At 45.4% G+C, this 19180-nt stretch overlaps 1 protein-coding gene and 1 long non-coding RNA gene across 8 annotated transcripts in view; both read right to left on the reverse strand.

Moving 5' to 3' along the window:
- Positions 1-14634, reverse strand: part of ARHGAP40 (Rho GTPase activating protein 40) — a 37832-nt gene extending 23198 nt beyond the window's left edge. For 2 of the 7 annotated variants that reach the window (XM_079321402.1, XM_079321401.1), the window contains exon 1: positions 2308-2448. In XM_079321402.1, the coding sequence (XP_079177528.1) occupies positions 2308-2408 (101 nt within the window). In that variant the 5' untranslated portion in view covers positions 2409-2448. Of the gene's footprint in view, positions 1-2307; positions 2449-9110; positions 9227-14452 lie in introns of those variants that run through there. The other 5 variants (XM_079321404.1, XM_079321407.1, XM_079321405.1 and 2 more) reach the window with 5 other exon arrangements.
- Positions 14635-14924: 290 nt separating this feature from the next.
- Positions 14925-19180, reverse strand: LOC306809940. Its single transcript, XR_013776327.1, has 4 exons — positions 18946-19180; positions 17388-17683; positions 16664-16765; positions 14925-16160 (listed from the first exon to the last, which is right to left on the reverse strand). It is a non-coding gene; the product is annotated as an uncharacterized lncRNA (long non-coding RNA).

Here is a 19180-nt window from a genome sequence, read left to right on the forward strand (position 1 = left end):
ACACGGATCTGCTCTGCCATTCCAGTTTCACCTAAAAGCATGGCGCCAGATCCCAAACCCCTCAGCTCAGCTGCCAAGGGGCTACAAACCCCACAGCCCAGCAGCTCCCACACCTTGTCCCCTCTGCTCCATCCAGAAGTTGCCCTGGGCTGAGCCTGTGCACAGGGCTGCAGGAGGAAAGCAGCAGGCAGGGAATCACTGCCCTTCGGTGCTTTGCTGTCGCAGCCCCGAGCACACACTGCCAGGGAATCTGCAGGCTATTGAGTCAATACCTGGCAGCCACTGAACACATCCCAAAACACGCTGCTGTTACACGGCTGAGGCACCTTCACTGCTCTGCAGCACTGCTGAGACTTCAGGGGATGTGCTCAGCCTGTGCACACCTCAGACACTCAGCTGAGGGACCAAGGGCTGAGGCACCACTTGGCTTCCAGAGGAAAGGCTGCCAGCAGGTCTGAATTCACTGTTAAAAGGCTGTGAACTTATTTCTTGTGTGATCATTAATTAACACAAAGGCCTTTTACTGAAGCAGGTTCACACATACTAAACACTTTTCCTACAGCTTCTTAAATGTTGAACTTTGAGTAAATTTGGATAATAGAACTCGTCCTTATTTCTTCTTTTGGCCCACTCTGCAAGCTGTACTTGCACTAAAGCACAGAATGAGTAACTGCAAGATGTTGCTCAGCTGCATGAGAACAGCCCAGAGATGCTGGAGAGGTCACAGGAGTGACGTGCTGACCAGCACAAGGGAAGCAGGGGAGGAGAGGTGTGCTGGAATCCAGCTATGCTGCACTCATGAGAGCTCCAGGGATGCAGGAAGACAGGGAGGAGTCATAAACTCCTCGTGTGGATTTCTCAGGGCAGTTATTACACATAACACAAGGTGCTTGGCTGTTACCCTGCCATGAAAAGCCCTTGGCTGGGATTTATAACCAATTCTGTAACTGGAGTGTCACCAGCCAGCCCAGGGCCACCAGCCCTGTCCCAGGAGCTTTACAACACCAAGAGGAAGAGCAGGAGGGAGGCAGAGCTGGCTCAGCAGTGGCTTTTGCTCAGTGTTGCTTTGAGCCATGAGAGCACCACCAGTCCCATGCAAGCCAGTAGGAATCTTCCTGGCAACTCAGCAAGCATGTCAGAGCTGCTGATCAAAAATAAACACTGATTACGGTCAACTAATTAGAAGAGCAGGCTGGCATATCCCTGCCCCATTGTACAGGCAGGTTTTAGGTCAATCCTAGGAAAGAGGCTTAGTTACACACACACACAGACACCTCACACCTCTGGTGAGTCCTGAGTGAGCAGTGGGAAGTGTCACTTGGCTGGAGTTCAGTGTTTTGGGCAAAGCTGGTGAGCAAGTTTGAGGTTTCTGCTGTAGCATCTCTTCAGAGCTGACCACAGAGGTGTTCTGGCACCAGCACAGACATTGGAACTCAACTAACTCGTTTGGCAAAAGCCTTAAGTTGTGAACAAATATTTTGATTTTTATCAAAGAAAGCCTGCAATACTGAAGGTTTCAATCTCGTTCTCTTACACGTGGGTAATTTTAAAGTAATTTACCATATCATTCCTGTGTCAGTCCCCCTATGATTGTTATTAATTTTTTTTCACAACTCAAATTTTGCCTGGGGTTTTCTAAAGATTTTCTGTCCTGTTTTTAATGCATTATCTCATCAAATTGGACTGGAAAAAATGAGAATTCAGACTGACACATGAAAATGTAAGCTGTGATTGGAAATAAAATCACTGCCAGTACATTCACCCAAAATCAACACATTCTGACCACTACAGCAAGGAAACATTCTAAAACTCAATGCAAACTTCTAAACTGATGCAAATACAGTTTAGATGAATTCTTAGCTCATATAATACTAGTAAGCACACAAGCAGAATGTTGTTTGTCAAGCAAAGCAGTTCAAATCTCAGTTCTACCCTCCACTACTTGCAGGATAAATCAGCAATTCTTAGGTTCATATAGATCCACAACCTCCTGAGCAGCCCCCAGACCCCATGACAGGTTCCAGTGTCACAGGGGAGCATTTCAGCCCCTCAGGTCCCACTCCCCCAGCTTACTGCACTCACCAGAGTATGGAGAAAAGAACGGGGATTTTCATAGGCTTAGTACGAGGGAAAAGAAAGGCAATTTCCACAGGTTTCATATCAGGATCACGGCACTCAAAGCACTATTTTAAGAGCACACAACAGCCTGCTCCCCTCTAGAAATGCCCCTTTCTCCCCCCGCCCCGCCCCAGGCGCTGCCTTGCCGTAGGGCAGCGATTCCCCCGGTCCCACGGCAGCGCTCCGTACCTGCTCAGCAGCTGGGCACAGCTGGCTGCCCGGACAGGGGCCAGCACCCCCCGGGGCCTGGCCATGCCACCCCTGGCCATCCTGGAGCCCTGCTTGTCCATGTCCAGCCGGGAGGAGGGCGGCACTCAGTCCATCCGTGTCACCCGCGCTGCAGCCGCATCCTGCGCCGGCAGCACGGACAGCGAACCCCCGGGCTGAGCCGCACACAGCACACAATATACAGCACACAGCACACAATACACAGCACACAATACACAGCACACAGCACACAATACACAGCACACAATACACAATACACAGCACACAATACACAATACACAGCACACAATACACAGCACACAGCCGGCACCGAGCGCTGCCAGGGCAGAAAATAGCACCCAGCTCTTCCCGAGGCTCACTAAACATTAACCTGAGCCCCGGCCCACGCCAAAAAGGAACTCCCAAACGCAGCCCAGCAAGGAGGAGCCAAGCAGCCTATTCGCTCCTTAACATTGTTCTTTTCTCGCTGTTCTCTCGAAGTACAAAGTATCTGCCCGAGGACGTGGGGAGGGCAGGGAAAAAAAAACCAACAAAAACTCCGAGTGCCTATTAAAAAAGCAATTCAGCATTTCTTGCCATAGTTGAGTAGCGAGTAAATCCCAGCTGGATGTAAAACACTGGTGTTGAAAGAGCAGTGTAAACTCGTAACACCCACAGAGAATATTTTGCAAGATCCAGATTATTTTTTAAAAATATCATCAACAAGCAATGGACAAGTGAGCAAAGTGTTAAAGCAGTCAGATGCCCTGTAGCCTTTTCTGACAGGTTTTGTTCTCTCCTTTTTATTCTCTCTATGGTGTTTCAGTAACTCTCCTTTCTTCTAACATTTTTTATTCCTAATCCCAAAGGTAGAGGATGAGCAACTTAGTTAAGTTTTTTTTAGTGAAGGCACACAAAGCTCATCCAGCACAAGTAATAACCTCATTCTGTGTATTTCCCATATTCCCAGTAAGGCTGGATCTACAGCTCAGCCTGCTTTGCCTCCAACAGCTTTCAGGGCAGCAGCAGCTATTTTAGAGACAATCCCTCCTCACCTTGGTTTTGTTCCTACTAACACAGCTATTTTTCCAGCCACTGTTTGAGCCCACCCTGCTGCTGAAGGAACACTGCCCCACTCCCCAGCTTCAGACTGGGGCTGGCACTGGGAGGTGCCTGGGCTGAGCCACTCACGATTCCCCACATTTACTATGCAAAAACATTCAAGGGAATTTCTTCTCTTTTCCTCCTTACCCACCTGTAAAATTTATTCCTCCATCCATAATTCAAAACTCAGGTCTATCCACATAGCTCCTCCCACATCAGTGCCAAACAAATATCAACCACAAAGTGCCAGCTTGTGAGGTTCAGTTATAAGCAAAACCCACAGACCACAGGTTTTACAACAGCACAGAATTACACACAGGCAGCATATCAAGTATGGAAGAGACCTTAAGGAGCACCCAGTGCCACCCCTGCCATGGGCAGGGACAATTTCCACTGTCCCAGGCTGCTCCAAGCCCTGTCCAGCCTGGACACTGCCAGAGATCCAGGGGCAGCCACAGCTGCTCTGTGCCAGGGCCTGCCCACCCTCACTGGGAGGAATTTCTGCCTAGTATCCAATTATAAAAAAAATCATCCACTAATGAAGACTGTAGGAAGATTCAGAAAGCAAATTAAAGATTTTTCATCCATTTATGCAGCTACACAGACTACTGTTGCTGTAGAAGCATCAGCATCATGTGTGACCACACACATTGCTCAGGATGTGAGACATGGAGGGGAGAGCAAGGAGGGATGACAACAAAAACATCTGCAAGAGGAGATGTGTCTGCTCTTTGCTTTCTGTTTCTACAAGCTTTGAAAAGCATTTTTTTCTCCCCAGGGAGCACTCAGCCTTTCCAAACCACTCCCCACTGAGCACACCTTGCCCTGAAACAAGGGGTTGGGTTCCAGGCCCTTCCTTCTCCTGGACATAAAATCACCTCTAACCTGCCAGCACTGCAAGTAAATGGGCACCACAGCCCATAACTATATTTCTTTTGTCCCTCTGTGGTGTTCCTTGTCATTAAATTTCTTTTAATAACTGCAGCAGCCAGCTGATCATCCTTTTTAATGGGTCAATTTACAGACAGAGGCTGCCAGACACTCGTACCAGGCAGTTTCATCCTCAGGTTTCTCATGCAGCAGTAATAACTCAGCCAGGCTTGTTGCACAACTGAGGCAAATTTAAAGCATCCAGATGAAGACAGAATTCTTTAAGAGTACATTCAGCTTTGATTACTCACACAAAGTGTACTCAAGCACTGCTGAAAGTTTCTGATCTCTGTGGATAATAACAGCTGCACTACAGCCTTTCACATCTCCACTCCTGTCTGGCCTTTGGTTCCTCGTGGTATTTTGACAGGGGTAATCAGTAAGTTTATCTCCTAGATTGTGCTTGTTTGGAAAAAGGTGGATGAATAGAGGCCAGCTGAGTCTGCTTTTTCAGAGTGAATCAGGATAAATATTCCAACTCTGGTATCAAGCTCTCCAGCATGTTTCATTCTCCAGGACAGTCTTCCTGGCATCATTAGAGATGAGACAAGCTCACTAGGATGAGATGATCTGGATCACAGCAGCTGAATCTTACTCAAATATGGAGACAAAGAGACATATGATGCTCTCAGCAGCCAATTAGTTCTAATGAATCATGGGAACAAACCCAGCACTGTTACTGTCACCACTTTAGTGCACAAGTTATTTCTGAAGGTATCCACACATCCTGCCAAACTGACATGACTTGGCCTGACTTTTCCAGGATCAAAAGGAGGTGGAAAAACATCCAACGTGCTTTTGGATAGTCAGGAATTTCAGCAGGATGGAGCCCTAAAGACTGCAGGAGCTCTCTGTAGTCTGGGAGAGCTGCCTCTGCATGGTGCCTGACAGAGCTGGGCATCAGAGCCCTCAGGTCAGCTGGAATAAAACATCCATGGGCTGCATTGCAAGGTCTTATGGCAGAATCACATTTTCAAGCATCTCAAAATTAATTTGTTACCCTGATAAACGAATGCAAGTGACACACTGCAGTGTGGAGTGGGGAAAGCTGGATGGAACCTAAACCCATGAAATGCAATTCTTTTTTCTCAGGTTTATTTTGAGGGCACACAGCATTAGGAAAACCTGAAAATCATTTACCCCCTCTCAATCCCACCACATCAGAAAATCCTCAAGTGGTGCTGCCTATCCATCACACAGACCCATTGAGATTGAGAGATTTCAAATTCAGTTTCTGGAGTCACTAAAGAGGTGAGATTATCCAAGCCCCAGCTTGCTCCCAGTCTGGCAGGGAGCAGCAGCCAGGCTGTGGCCTGGGGCACAGAGTGAGCTGCAGCCAGCTCTGCCTAAGGCAGCAGCTCCCAGCAGCTGGGCCTGCCACACATCTGCTCCTGCTCTGCCCTGGGCTGGGAGAGAAAACCAGCACCTTGCAGGAAAGGGCTGCCAAGAAACAGCCCCAGCAACACTCAGGCCATACAAAGTGTTTTCACTCGTAACTTTAGTGCCTGAGACAAGAGCTAATTTGTCATCCTGCTGGGAGGATGCCCAGGGAGCTGGAGTATCAATAATCACTATCAATAAATATCAGTATCTCCAGCTGCCCACCCTGTTTGAAAATGTCCTGCCTTGGGAAGGAAGTGGGGTATAGGGGAAAAAAGTCTTTCTTTAGACACAGATGTATATTCAGATAAGTTAACTGCAAAGTTGCTTAAACCTAATTACTACTGTAAATGTAATTTAAATCACCCAAAACACTTCCACCACTCAAGGAAGAGTTGTAACAATAGGAGGAAGCACTAAGACAGAGCTATTCTTAACACTCAAAAACACTTATTCTGATGAATAACCAGGACTTACTTATTAATGTAAATTGAATATGCCTCTGCCTCCTGGGCACTGAAGGTTGTGTAAAATTAGAAACCTTAGTGGGTTTCAGAGGATGACCTCGTTTACCTCCCTGCTCAAACATGTCCCTGGTATCTACAGGGGGCTGTGCCTAAAACAAAAAATAAATAAAATTTATATAAAATCTTTCTCTTGCTGGACACTGAAGGCAGAAAGGAGTCACAGGCACCAGAGTAATGAGCAGCAAGCTGCTTGTTCACTTCCTGCAAGCACAGGGAGCTATTACCCTGCAGCCAGGTGACAGAGTGCCCCAGCACTCAGGAGCAGAGGCAGCTGGCAGCAGCAGGCAGTTCTCAGTCCCCTGAGCAGCTGCAGAGAGTGAGCAGCACCTCCTGCCAGCCCAGCTGTGCCAGCCCAGCACACCCAGGGATCCTCTGATCCTCACTGCACAGCCCAGCCCCAGCACCACCTCCACAGGGCACTTGGAGCATCCTGCATGTTCACACAAGGAGAATCTGCAAAAGCTCCAGCTCCCAAAATCACACCTCAGCCAACTCCACAAATCTCATTTTGATTTTTGCGTGTTTCTGTTCCCTTCTGGGATGGGGCAAGAAGTAGGGAGAGTGCCAGAAATGGACTTTTTTCAGAGGTGCCCCAGTTCCCAGCCCAAAGATGTGATAGATTAGGTTGTCATCTTGTTTTTTCCTGCAGTGGGATGGGCTCTCTGGGCTGAACTCACCATGAGTCAGTTTGAGGGCCTCCCACAGGAGCTGCTGCCCAAAGAATGCCAAACATCCACTCCTGGGAGAAGTCATGCCCATGGCACAGCCCCACAATCAGAGCAGCTACCAAGGCTATGAGACAGCTCAACAATAGCTACTGATAAGCTGGAGTTTTAGCAAGGATGGTAAGACAAGGGGAGGAGAAAAGTAGGAGTGAGCTGATCATAGCTACACAACTGAGCTGTTTGTTAAAAGTGAAACACCTGAGCATGGACTAAGTACAAATACACTTTTCAAGGCAATGTTTCATTTAGGAGATTTGCTTGTTTGTTTATTTGAGCAGATTTTATCATATTATGGTTTTTAAAACCTCCTAAGTTTTTAAATTGGGTCAGACTAGCTGAAAATACTTCAGAAATTAGGATGGACACCCCCCTCCTTCTCCCCTGTATCAAAAATTGTCCTGTTGAATGATTACATTAAAACCTAAATCCACTCACCTAAATACTGCAAGAGTCAGAGAAAAATAATTACCAAGTAGGTCCCACAGACACGGTTATGGGGAGTTTACTTGGGAATGAAATGCCTCTGTGCCCATTTGTGGGCAGATCCACCAGGCTCCAAGCAGGGGAACAGAAGGACAACTCCTCTCCAGGGAAGCTTCATTTTTGCAGACCTCGATTGCTTAATCAGTTATTTCCAAAATAAAAAGAAGTAGAGTCAAGTACTTCATAATACAGTCAAGTAGCAGAAGCTCTTATTTAGCAGCCAGGCAATTTTAAGGGCCAATTATTCCACTCATAAGCAACAGTTTTGTTGTACTCCAAAGTGCCATCACTTATCCTAACAGCTTCTGTTCCACTTTGTCATCTCTCCAGCTGTAACAGGTCTGTCAGGAAGAAATCAACCTTCTCTGTGTGGAGAGAGATTACAAGTGGCCTGTAATTTATATTTATGGGCATTCTGCTCATTTGTCCTGGAGAAGAGAGCTGGACTGCTGTTTGTGGACTGCTGTTTGAAGGCTCAGAAGTGGAAAAAAAAAAAAAAAAAAAAAAAGTCAGCATGCAGTATTTTTGCTCTGCTGGTGCCTGGCTCTGAAGTCACCACACAGAGCTTGTCTGTGCTGGTTTTGTCTATAAACGATGCAACAGCTGGAACAAAACTGGTTGAGATGCTGGACCTGATTGCACAATACAGCTCTCAGCTCTTACAGAGCTATTTGTAGTCAAGAGCCTGTTAACTCATTAGAAGAGGGCTTGTTTTTCCAAAATTTTCATGACAAAGTTTGATTGCATGAGTCTTCATGAAAACCAGGACTGGAAGATGTCAGACATGATCTGGCTACAGACATTCCTGAACAGCTCTGTAGTGCAGGATTTACAGGAGGAGCTCAGGGCAGGTGGGGCTGGTGGTGTAAGATCATCTCAGAGGTCAGTCAGGGATTAGAGCAGGGTCCATAAATCCCCACATGCTGTTTGCTGTATTAAACACACTGCTCTGGCTGGAGGGCCAGAGAGGAGATGGGACACGAAGTCTCAGACATCAGTGATGCAAGACAGATTTTTATTGCTCAGTTTATGCCTGGTGTGCAAGGTCAGACTGATGCAGAGCTGGTGCCAAGGCCAAACAACATTACATAGATCAGCCATTGAAAAAACACAGTCAAAACAAGTGAAAGAAGCAGAAATTTAACCTGGACTCACAGGTGAACTGAAAACTATGAAGCTTCCATAAAAATAAACCTAAAAACACACAAGAAAAGAACTAAAGCAATTGTGTTTTACCTCACAGCTCTAGTAATTTTGATGAGTAAACATTTTAACCCAACTAATATTCAGAAACACATGTTTTAACCCTGGTGTAAGCAATCAAACTTCTGTACAATGGCCATTTTCTGACACAGGCATCACCTGGCTGTGGTTGCTGACCTGACTCCTACTCATGTTTTGGCCCTAAAAATGCTGATACTGCTCAGATGATCTATGCTGGGAGCAGCCACTGGGCAAAAACAAGAGTTACACATATAGCAGAGCCAAAGGAGAGGAGGCAATGAGAACTGCTGTGCTTGCAGCTCTGCAAAAGCAACTCTTGGGCAGTTTCTGGTATGACAAACTCTTCAGAAATAATAGCAAGAGCCCACAGGAATGGCAGAAATCAAGCTTGCATGGTGGAAGATGTAAATACATCATCTTATCCAAAATGCTTTCAAGCTGACCTGGCAGCATCTGCACTGCTGAGCCTCCACTGTGATACTTGCACCATTCTCCAGGAGGAGGGAGGGGCATTCTCACCTTCAGATGGGAAACCAGCTTCCTCATAAGCATGGGAGTTAGGGAATTTGTCAATTAACCAATTAATTAGAGAATTAACAAGCTACCATCCCACTGAGAAGGGATTGAGACCTTGTTAGAATTTTTTACCTGATGAGCTCACATAATAAATCTGGTTTCACAGTGCATATCCTCCTGGAACTCTGAGAGCTTCAAATGAACTGTGATGAAGTAAGTGTCACAAAAAGAACTTTTATGGGGTTAAATGATATTCACAGACCCCCCAGCTTGCAGCTTCTTGACCTTTGCAAAGGTTTTTCCTTTGCCATTTACTTTGTTGACAATGAGGTGATGCTAATCCTTTACAGACCATACCAGCAGGATTCACAGGAGTCCTTAAAGCAGCAATTCCTTGATCCTATTTATCCATTGCACTCCCCAGTTAGCTTTCCTTCCATCTAACACATTATTACAGCTAGAACGAGCCTTGCAAAAAGCCATTCTCCAAAAGAGCTTTTTGCAGGGTGAGTGCTGGTATTTGACCAAGCCTTGGGTTCTCCCAGGGGAGCTGGCAGCTCTGTGCTTGCTCCAAACCCTTCCTGGCCTGCAAACACCCAGCTCATGCCTGCTCCATGCCAAGGGAGCATAGGAAATGTCAGTGAGTGAACTCTGCAAGCCTTGGATGGGGGATATGGCTGAAGGGCTGCTCCCAGGAGGGATCCTTCCTCTCCCATGAGGCAAAGGAAACACTGCAGCTAAATACAGCTGCTCCCTTTATCTAGTTTTCCCCTGCTTGTGCACAGGCTGGAGGGAGGCCAGCCCAGAGGAATGTTTGCCCCAAGCAGGGAGCTGGGAGCTCAGCTGCAGGGATGTATACACTGCCCTGCAAGCCTCACCTTCCTCTGGGGGACACACTGGGATTTCCTTCCACTGTGTCAGCCCCGCTGCTTTCAAACAGGAACATTGTCCCAGCTTTACCTTGACTGAGAAAAACAACTTTCATCAGCAAAGCTGTATTTATTTGTTGCCTAAAGAGGATATCCTTCCAGTTCCATTATATATTGGCCACCTGCTATGGGCTTTGCAAGAGTTCCAGGCTCCAGTTTGCTCAAGGGCTTCCACATGAGAAACCCCACCTTTATTTTCAGTGTTCATCACTTGAAATCTAATTCAGAAATGAGAACCTTCAGAGAGAAAAGAGCAGAGGCAAGGCAGTGAGAAGTACTCCTGATTTGTGCCTTTCCCGTGTTTCTCAGCTACAGTGGGACATTTTCCACACTTCCCTAGGTGACCCAAGAGGAGATAACTGAGGAATATAAAATAACTCCTGGCCAGAGCCTCCTGTCAGTGCTTTGTCCATGCCCAGGCTGCCCAGTTTGCTGCTGAACCACCAGTGTGTGGTGGCCAGGCAGGCTGTTGTCACTTCCTATGCTCAGGCTCCACCATATGATGGGAGTGTGTATGTTCATGAGGACATCTCACAGACCAGAAGCCACAATCTTCAATTCAAGGTATCACAGATGGCCAAAATTCCACATTATTTAAGAACTAAACATCTTTCAGAGAACTAATGAATTCATAATGGGCTTGCCAGACATTATGCAGGAAGATCCAGGGGTCCTGAAACTTTTCCCCCTAAAAATTTTAAAGTATGGGGAATAAATACCAGAATACTGTTTGTTCTGAAAGGTCCCCAGTGGGGGTTGCCCTCTTATTTTTCTGTAAGACCAGAGCAAAGTTCCCTTTGCATGCAGCTGGCACAGAATCTTTAGTGAGAAAGATCCTCATTCCTACAGGAGAGACAGATTTTAATAGCTCAGCAGTGCAGGCACTGGCAGCCCTGGGGGCTGATGGAATAAGCCATGCAGATGGAAACAATTATTTAGGAAGGGAAGGACTCCTGCATGCAAAGAGCAACATCTCACTAAAACTGAAGCCTCCCACCAACACATTCCAGACTCTTGGAGTAATCTGCTTTGGGGAGTATGCTTGAAGCTACATCAGCTTTTGTATTTCTTTCTCCAATCTTAATTGCAATCACAAAACACACTCCCCTGCAAACTGACCCAACGGTCTGACCAAACAGCAACAAATCCCAGGAAATATTACAAACATCTGAATCTCAAACCTGTTTAGAGACACAGCTCACCCAGCAATAAGTTCTGATTTCAGACAAGCTTTTCACTACACAGCACACCTGGAAGGACTTACCCACCCAGGCACAACTCTGGAGTGGATGACTTATACCTAAAGTCTAATGAATAAATCCCACAGGCTGTACTTGATACATAGTTTATCAAACTGAAGTGCTTTACATAAACCAAAATCATGAGTCTTGGAAAGGAACAGAATTTCCAAAAGCACTAATTGGTTAGAAATACCTAATTAAGGGTAGTCCTTCCAAGCCAGCTGCATAAAAAATATTTAATATAATATATTGCAGAAGAAAAGTAACTCCAGCAGGTTTCAATTAAACCTCGCTGCCATATGGATTTTGCATCCACAGCAGGAAGGCTCAAACATCATGTCACAACTAAGATATTTTTATGTCTCCAACTGAAAACATTTAAACTGCTTGGAATAGAAGCATATGGACCATAACATCCCCAGTTGAGAAAATATTTTTCTGAACTAGGAGCCTAAAAGGCACATGTAGCTAAAATACACAATCTTGTTGGTCAGGTATGGTAGTTCTAACTTTCAAAGGATATAAAAAGCCAGGAGTGTATTGCATGTATGCCTTAGTGACCTCATTACCCAAAAGAGAAGATCCCAATCCAAGGCACACAGATTTTTAAGGTGTCCCTGAAGGGGTGGGGGCTCCCTTGCTCTGCAGAAGGGAGGGACACTGCTTCTGGGGCAGTTTACACCATCATGAGCACATGTGAGGGTTCCTCAAGTCACCACCTCAGCCAAGCTCCTGCTTGAAGCTGGGTCAAACACCAGCCAGAGCAGTGAAAGCTTTGGCCAGTTGAGTCTTGTGAAGAACTGAGGTGCCAGCACCTCTTTGGGCTCCCATTTCTGCACTCCAGTGAGTGATATTTTCCGTAAGGAAAGCTGGACACTTGCCCATTTCAGTTTATAAAGCTTTGACAAGTAACACAACTCTATCCAGCTAATCAAAGATGTTGTGAAGTGGAAAACAACCGTTACGTTTTTTTTTTCCCTTTCCATATTAAAAAAATAACTTCAAAAACCTGTCTTGATTAACCCAAGAGCTTTGCTGCTGCTGCACCCTCTTGGGATCTTGAGCCAAACCTTCAGTGTTATTTTTCTTCATACAGCTTGGACCCAAGAACCCCAGTTCCTCCTTATTGGAAACAGATGTCAGCTAAGTTGAATCATCCCATGACTCCTGCAGGAGAAGGATGTAAACAGCCACAGCTCACCCAGCTGTTACTCAGAGAGGTCCTGCTGACAAGTCAGGGATCCCCACATGCTGCAAGATGTTCAACACACTTTGACATAGTGATTTGAGATATGTTTATCATTTAAATCCACCAAAACACATTGGGTCACTTCAGTTTACACTAGATTAGAGTTTGGGTCTTTTTACCAACATCTTCTAGAGTTTTGAGCACAGAGGAGAAAGAAATTGTTATCTGTATTTTTATACAAACAATGCTTCCCAACAAAGTCTTAATCTGTAACAGACCCCACCCCTGCAAAGTAAAGGCTTTACAAACAAGAAGGGAGGGTGTAAAGAGAGATTAAGTGATGTGCAAAAGGTCACAAAAAAAGTACAATGCAGTTTGGCACACAGAAGTGCATCTTCCACCTCCCAGGAGGCTTAACTTCAGCCAAAAGGAACTACCAAATTACAACTCTCACTAATGCTGTGCTCTGAAGTGTTCAATCCAGGTTTTGCTGTCTTTTCAGCTTGCTGCAGCATGGAAGAGCTCTGGGACAGAGACTGATGGATGCATATCAGAAATGATGCACCAGGTGAGCAAGGGAACCTCAGGTGAATAAATCCAAAACTACTTGTGGTCAGTGTAAACAACCACACTGGCAGGAGCTCCACTACAGCATCCAAGGCTGCAAACTCTCGTGCTGATGCCCAGGAAGCAGCTTTTGCACACAACAGCAAAAGGAAATTAAAGCACCAAATCGTGGATGCTATTGAAGCACTTGCAGACTGCAAAGCAGCTGCAAGGTCATGCTACATTCATGCTGTGAGCTCCAAATGCCCAGCATAGACAGGCACAGGGGCAGGCATTACAGCCAGATCCAGGGAAGGGGAATACTTTAACAAATGTGGATCAAAATACAAAGTCTACAGGGCTCAATCTGAGACCCCTCATCTGTAAGTTCTGTGTCCATTCTCCAGGCCAGGTTCAGACACCACCAGCCTCTTATTAGAGGCACAGCAGAACCAGAATGCCCTTTCTATACTACTTTTAGCTAAATTCACACACAAAAGTCCTATTCTTAGCAGCCAAATATTTATTTGTGCATTATTTCTCATAGCTCAAAGGCAGGAAAACCAGGTTTAAACCACTAGTGCCAGCAGCATAGCTGTGGTACTGGGGAACTCTGCAGGAACTAGGAGTCCTCACAGTAGCTTTCTCAAGCAGGTTTTTGCAAGCTGGCACCAAACTCCTGCTATTACAGTGACACTGCCATGGACAGCCAGCCCAGCCAAGCTAAAGCTATTCTGAGTGTATTTACAGAGACTAAAAACTACACAAAGCATATCCTTTGGTAGCACCAGGCTTTAGAACATCACCATGCAGTACAAGAAGCAATATTCTCCTAGACCTTTAGATTGTTTATTTACTCACTTCAATTCATCTGCTCATTTGCAGTGGTGATTCCAATATAACATTTTTAACTTAAACTGTGGCATTCTGGCAACCACCTCAAGATAACAGAGTTTCTTTTAGAGCTGAGATTAACAGAGTCTAAAAGACTCAAGTATCCTAAACAAGTGAAACCCCATAGAGACAGGAGGCATCATCCCCAGGGATGCATTATTAGAGGTATTCCCAACGGTGCAGCTGCAAGATGAAACCTTTCTTGCCCAATACCTTTAAAGCGCTTGTGGTGGAAAAGGTAAAGAGAAAAACCTTGACACTACCAGCAAACATCCCTCTCTCTGGCTCAGGGAAGACAGCTTTAAGATGTCAGTATAACCGAGATGATAACCCCATCCCCCAAACGGGGCAGAAGCCAAAATCTGGGGGAAAAGTGACAATTCGGCACTGCACCACCATGGCATGCAGACCCCCGGAGAAGCGCCGAGCATCAACCTACCTGGAGGGGTCAGTGCCCATCTAGAGGGGTCAGTGCTCACCTGGAGCGCTCAGCGCTGCAGCCACGGCAGGAGAGGAGGAGGAGAATGATGAGGAGAAGAGGGCAGGGAGGCTCTCCCGACCCCGCAGCTCAGCAGCCGCTGGCCGGAGCCGCCCAGGGCCGGGCTGGCAGCTCGGCAGAGGCGAGAGCCGGAGCGGACCCTTCTTCTTCTTCTTCTTCTTCCCCCCGCCCCCGTCCCGCCCCTCGGAGCGCGCCCCGCTCCCCGCCCGCTCCCTCCGCATCCGACCCTGGCGGCGGGGCAAGAAACGGGGGATCCCCCTGGAGAAGGTCCCCGAAGCTCCTTCCCGGAGAGAGAGAGAGATGCCTTTAGCCCGAAGCTCCTTCCCAGGAGAGGGCGATGTCCTTGGCAAGCAGCTTTTCTTTTTTGTGTGTGTGTTTTCCTTTCTAAAGAAAGGAGCCTCGAACATAAAGATGCGGGCAAGCAAGTTTTATTTAAGAGCGCGGACAAATATTTGGCCACGCGGGGGTCAGGGGATGGGGAGGGAAAGGCAAACACAGCCGGGGCAGGTTTCGTGGTTATTGCGGGCTGGGTAGGGCTCTGGAGAGACAGGCACCGCACGTGGGCAGCAGAAACAATGATTTTCACCACCGGCAGCGCGTTCATTGAATTACTTTGTAATTCAGATCCTCTTGAAAACAAAAGAGCGCGTTGAACGCGTGCATCAACACAAGAGCACACAGCTGTTCTGTTCAAAACCCCGAAAAACCCTTAGGCTACAAAAGGATAGCTCATCTCAGGCTCCTCACCCTCCTTGTGGTTCCAATAACTGCTTAAATCAAGCTGTTGGTGAGTGCCTCTCTAGGCTGTATTCTACCTTACATCAAACTGCCAGCTGTGCTGAAAAGCAAAGCCTGAAGAGAAAACAGGGACATGTATTCTCAGGGTCTGCTGAGGGGTAATTATTTCTTGTTAATTGGAGGTAGGCCTGCTTAATTTCTTAGACCTGAGTGTTGAAAAGCCATTTCCTACTTTGAGAAGTGACAAGTTTCAGATGAGAAAAGTGCTAATTGGACTATGAGTATAATAATCCTATGGCTGTATTGTGTTTAAAATCCAGTAAGAATTACTACAGAGGGAGATTGCCTTGATCTTATTTGAAATCAAAGATTAGTGTTGGTGAGTAGAAACTATTACTGGTGCCAGTGGAATGCTTGGTCCTTATAAAAAAGGAGTTTATCCCTCTGAGGTGGGAGGGGAGCAGAGTGGACAAGAAACTGGCTGCTGTCACCCATTTCACACTTAGGCAGTCAACTCTCTGAAAGCAGCTGTGGGGAGCAGAGCAGGTGCTGATTTAGTCTTCAGAGGGTTTCTTTTTCAGAGAATTGCCCTCTCTCTGCCATGCTGCAGTAGCTGTCACCAGTGCTGACCTGAATTGCCATGGCACTCCCTGCTTTATTTTCACCCTGAGACGGTTCTCTGAGCTTGGCTCAGCTGCAGTTTTTTCCCCAGGACTGAAAGCAACAGCCCTCTGCTCTCCAGCCTCAGGGAGCCCAGGATTTTCCCAGCTTTTTCAACCAGCAAAGCAAAAAGCTGAGCCACATAAGTAACATGATAGGATGGCAGCAGTAGTGTCCTCAAGATGTTAAAGGTCTGGAGCAACAGGCAGACAAAATTCCAGGTGACAGAAGAAAGCAAGGAGCACAACAACTGGGAAAGAAAAGGACAGAATTGTCACTGCAATTATGTCATTGGAAGAGGTTCCATTTTCAGTAGGATATACAGGATTTTGAAAGGACCAGTGCTTGTTCCCTTCCCTCACCCACCCAACACAACCAACAAATGTCATGTCCTACAAGAGACAAGCTATGAGTTCAAGTCAATAGTTGTGCATATGAGAATTCTAGGAGAACCAAATGGTACCCTAGACAAGACCAAGCTCATTTCTATCACTGTTAGCTTTTAAAAACTACTAAATTAATGAATGTTAAATAAATTGTTAGTACACTGATTTGGTATTGCTTTGGTGGTGTTAATGGTGTTAAAATGTTTTTAACTGAGGTGTTACTGATGTCATGCTAAAGCTCAGCTTCAAGGTGTGTATGTTAGTCAGATAACTGCAGCAGTTTCAGATGATTCCAGTCCTTGGCTAGTCCAGCCTAACCAAGGTTAGCACTGCAGCAGAACTGGTGGAAGGAAATGTGAGTGAGTACCTCAGTTACTGCAATTCAAAAATCCCAGCAATGTAACTGAGCAGACAGGACTGGGAATAGTGACAGTGGAGGCACAGAGCAGCTTTCCCTTGTGAGCCCCTTCTGCAAAGGAACAGACAGTCAAGGCACAGGGAAAGAGAAGACACACGAGACATGAAGCTCTTCCACTGCTTGAAATTTTTCTGTTGGGATTTGTGTAAAGCCTAAAAGGATTAGGGTTACTGTGTTTGCAAAGAGACTCCTGGCCTCAGTTCTTATTGAGCAAGTGAAGTACATCTTATTCTCAGTCACATGCTCCGCTGTAAGAAATCTGAAGCAACTTTTAAGAGTATGCAATATCAGCCATAAATAGTCAGGAGAATTTCTACACACAGTTGAGTTAAACATCTTATCTTAGAGGAATAAGTGGCAAATGTTACCATTTTAAATGCAGTTCTCAAGGACTTTTAAAATATGGATATGTACCTTTAAAAATGTATACACACATATTCATGATAGTCATTCTGCACAATTTTGTGTTACCTTTACCTCATCTACAACAAGATTCATCACAAATAGGGAAGGCAGAAAATAAAACCTCCTGTTAGTTATTAACCAGGCAGAAACCAATCTTGGAGCTTTGTCTTGCCCAAAAGGCCTCTGGGTCAGGCAGAGGTGAAAAGAGTCAGTGCTGAGGCCCAAAAGCAGAAGATTTGCAAGGAGGCAGCCTGCTCCCACTACTCACCATCAGGATGTTATAGAAAATGCTCTTTTCAGCATGGGAATACCTTATCTTTTGCCTCTGGGACCAGCTGTTTGAGGTCACAGCAAGAAAACTTTGCTTTTGGCTTTTTGGGTTTGAGCTCAGATAAGCAGGTTTGGGCCTCAGTCTTCCCACAGTTCCACTGGATTGTGACTCCTCTTGCATCTCTGTACTGGATGCATCACTCTGGTTTTCTTCCTCTGTTAGGTCATCTTCAGAGTCAGACCCAGGCTCATCAGGAGATTCTTCCTTGATCTTTTCTGTGCTGGGCATCTGTGCTAGAAGCAGGTTTAAAAAGATCATGTAAAACACCTGTATGTGACTTTTTTTCCATGGCTGCAAGACTCCATTCCATCTAAGAGCTGGACAAGGTTCTTCTGAACTTTTCCCAGCTGAAATAAAGGATTTTCAAACCAAACTAGACAATAAAAGGCCTTTACAAGTGTTTAATTTTAACTAATTAGCTCTTAATCAGCAATTATATTAAAGGAGGAGTTGAAACACTACATTTTTACTTGTCCTTGCTATAAACTAGCATAAAAGAAGCAGATATGACTGAATTAGTTAGAAAGGTATTAAAAAGCGTGCATTTATTTTAATAATGGAGAAAAGCTTTAGTGTTCTTATTCTGTAAATATGCTGGTATGTATAAATTTAGTAATGTATCTAGTCTTACTGGTTAAAATGTAATTTAGAGCATTTGTGGAAACAGTTGAAGGCCTGGTACTAACAGCAGTCACTACAGGGCCAGAAATTGTGAATGCAAATGTAGCAAGAATAACCTGAAAAACCTCCTTCTAAAAATCATGAGGATTATTCTGTCCAGACAAAGCCTGAGCACTCAACTGCAGTAGAAGAATGAGACACAGCTATGTAAAATAGATATTTTGTCACTGATTTTGAACTTTCTCAATTGGGATTAGATTTTTTTCTCCAGCATTAGAGCACAGTAGCAAGGCCTTATCCTCAGGAGTGCAACAACAAGCTTATTATTAGTCTGAACCAAAGCCTGTTATTGGTTGCTGACATGGTTGAAGAAAGAATCAGGGATAGATTGGAAAAACAAACTGGCAAAATGCATAAATAAATGAAAATGCATGTCTTGCTCCCCTCAAAACTTTCTATCAATCTCAACATAAAATAATTCCTTACCAGATCCCCCAATAAAACCTTCACACCCTCCCAACAAGAAGAGGTGCAAGAGGCCAGAATTTAAAGTGTACAGAATTAGAGGATTAGGCTTGCTTTCTGGGAGATTTTTAAAATAGAAACCTATAAAAATTGCTTGTCCTTTGACTTTCTTAAATCAAATTACTGCTGAAAAAAGGGGTGTAAGTAGCAGCTTGGTTATTTTATAAGCATTTTTAGCCGAAAACCACAATAATTTGTTTGGTTTTTCTACATGCCACCTCCAGTGCTAACAAACCTTTAGCCTTCTCCTGTGACAAGTGGCATTAACCTAAAAATAGGCAGCAGAGTGCTTTAGGGAGGAAATTAACTTCATGCAGCAGCATTTTCCCTGATCAGCTGCTGAACTTACCTTGGTTGAGCAGCAGCTGCAGCCAGACAATGGCGATGATCAGCAGCATCACAAACGGCAAACAGAACCAGAAGAAAAGCAGAGGAAAGGTCAGCTCGTTCACCAGAGGAACCAGGGGATACCTCATCTTGCTTCAGGTTACACTAAGTTTAGAACAGCCCAACTGCTCCCCTTTCTAACCACCTCTTAATAACTCTCATTGCAGTGTGGTGATCACAAGAAGGGGAGTGATAAA

Source organism: Erithacus rubecula (assembly GCF_903797595.1).
Source record: "Erithacus rubecula genome assembly, chromosome: 18".
NCBI lineage: Eukaryota > Metazoa > Chordata > Aves > Passeriformes > Muscicapidae > Erithacus > Erithacus rubecula.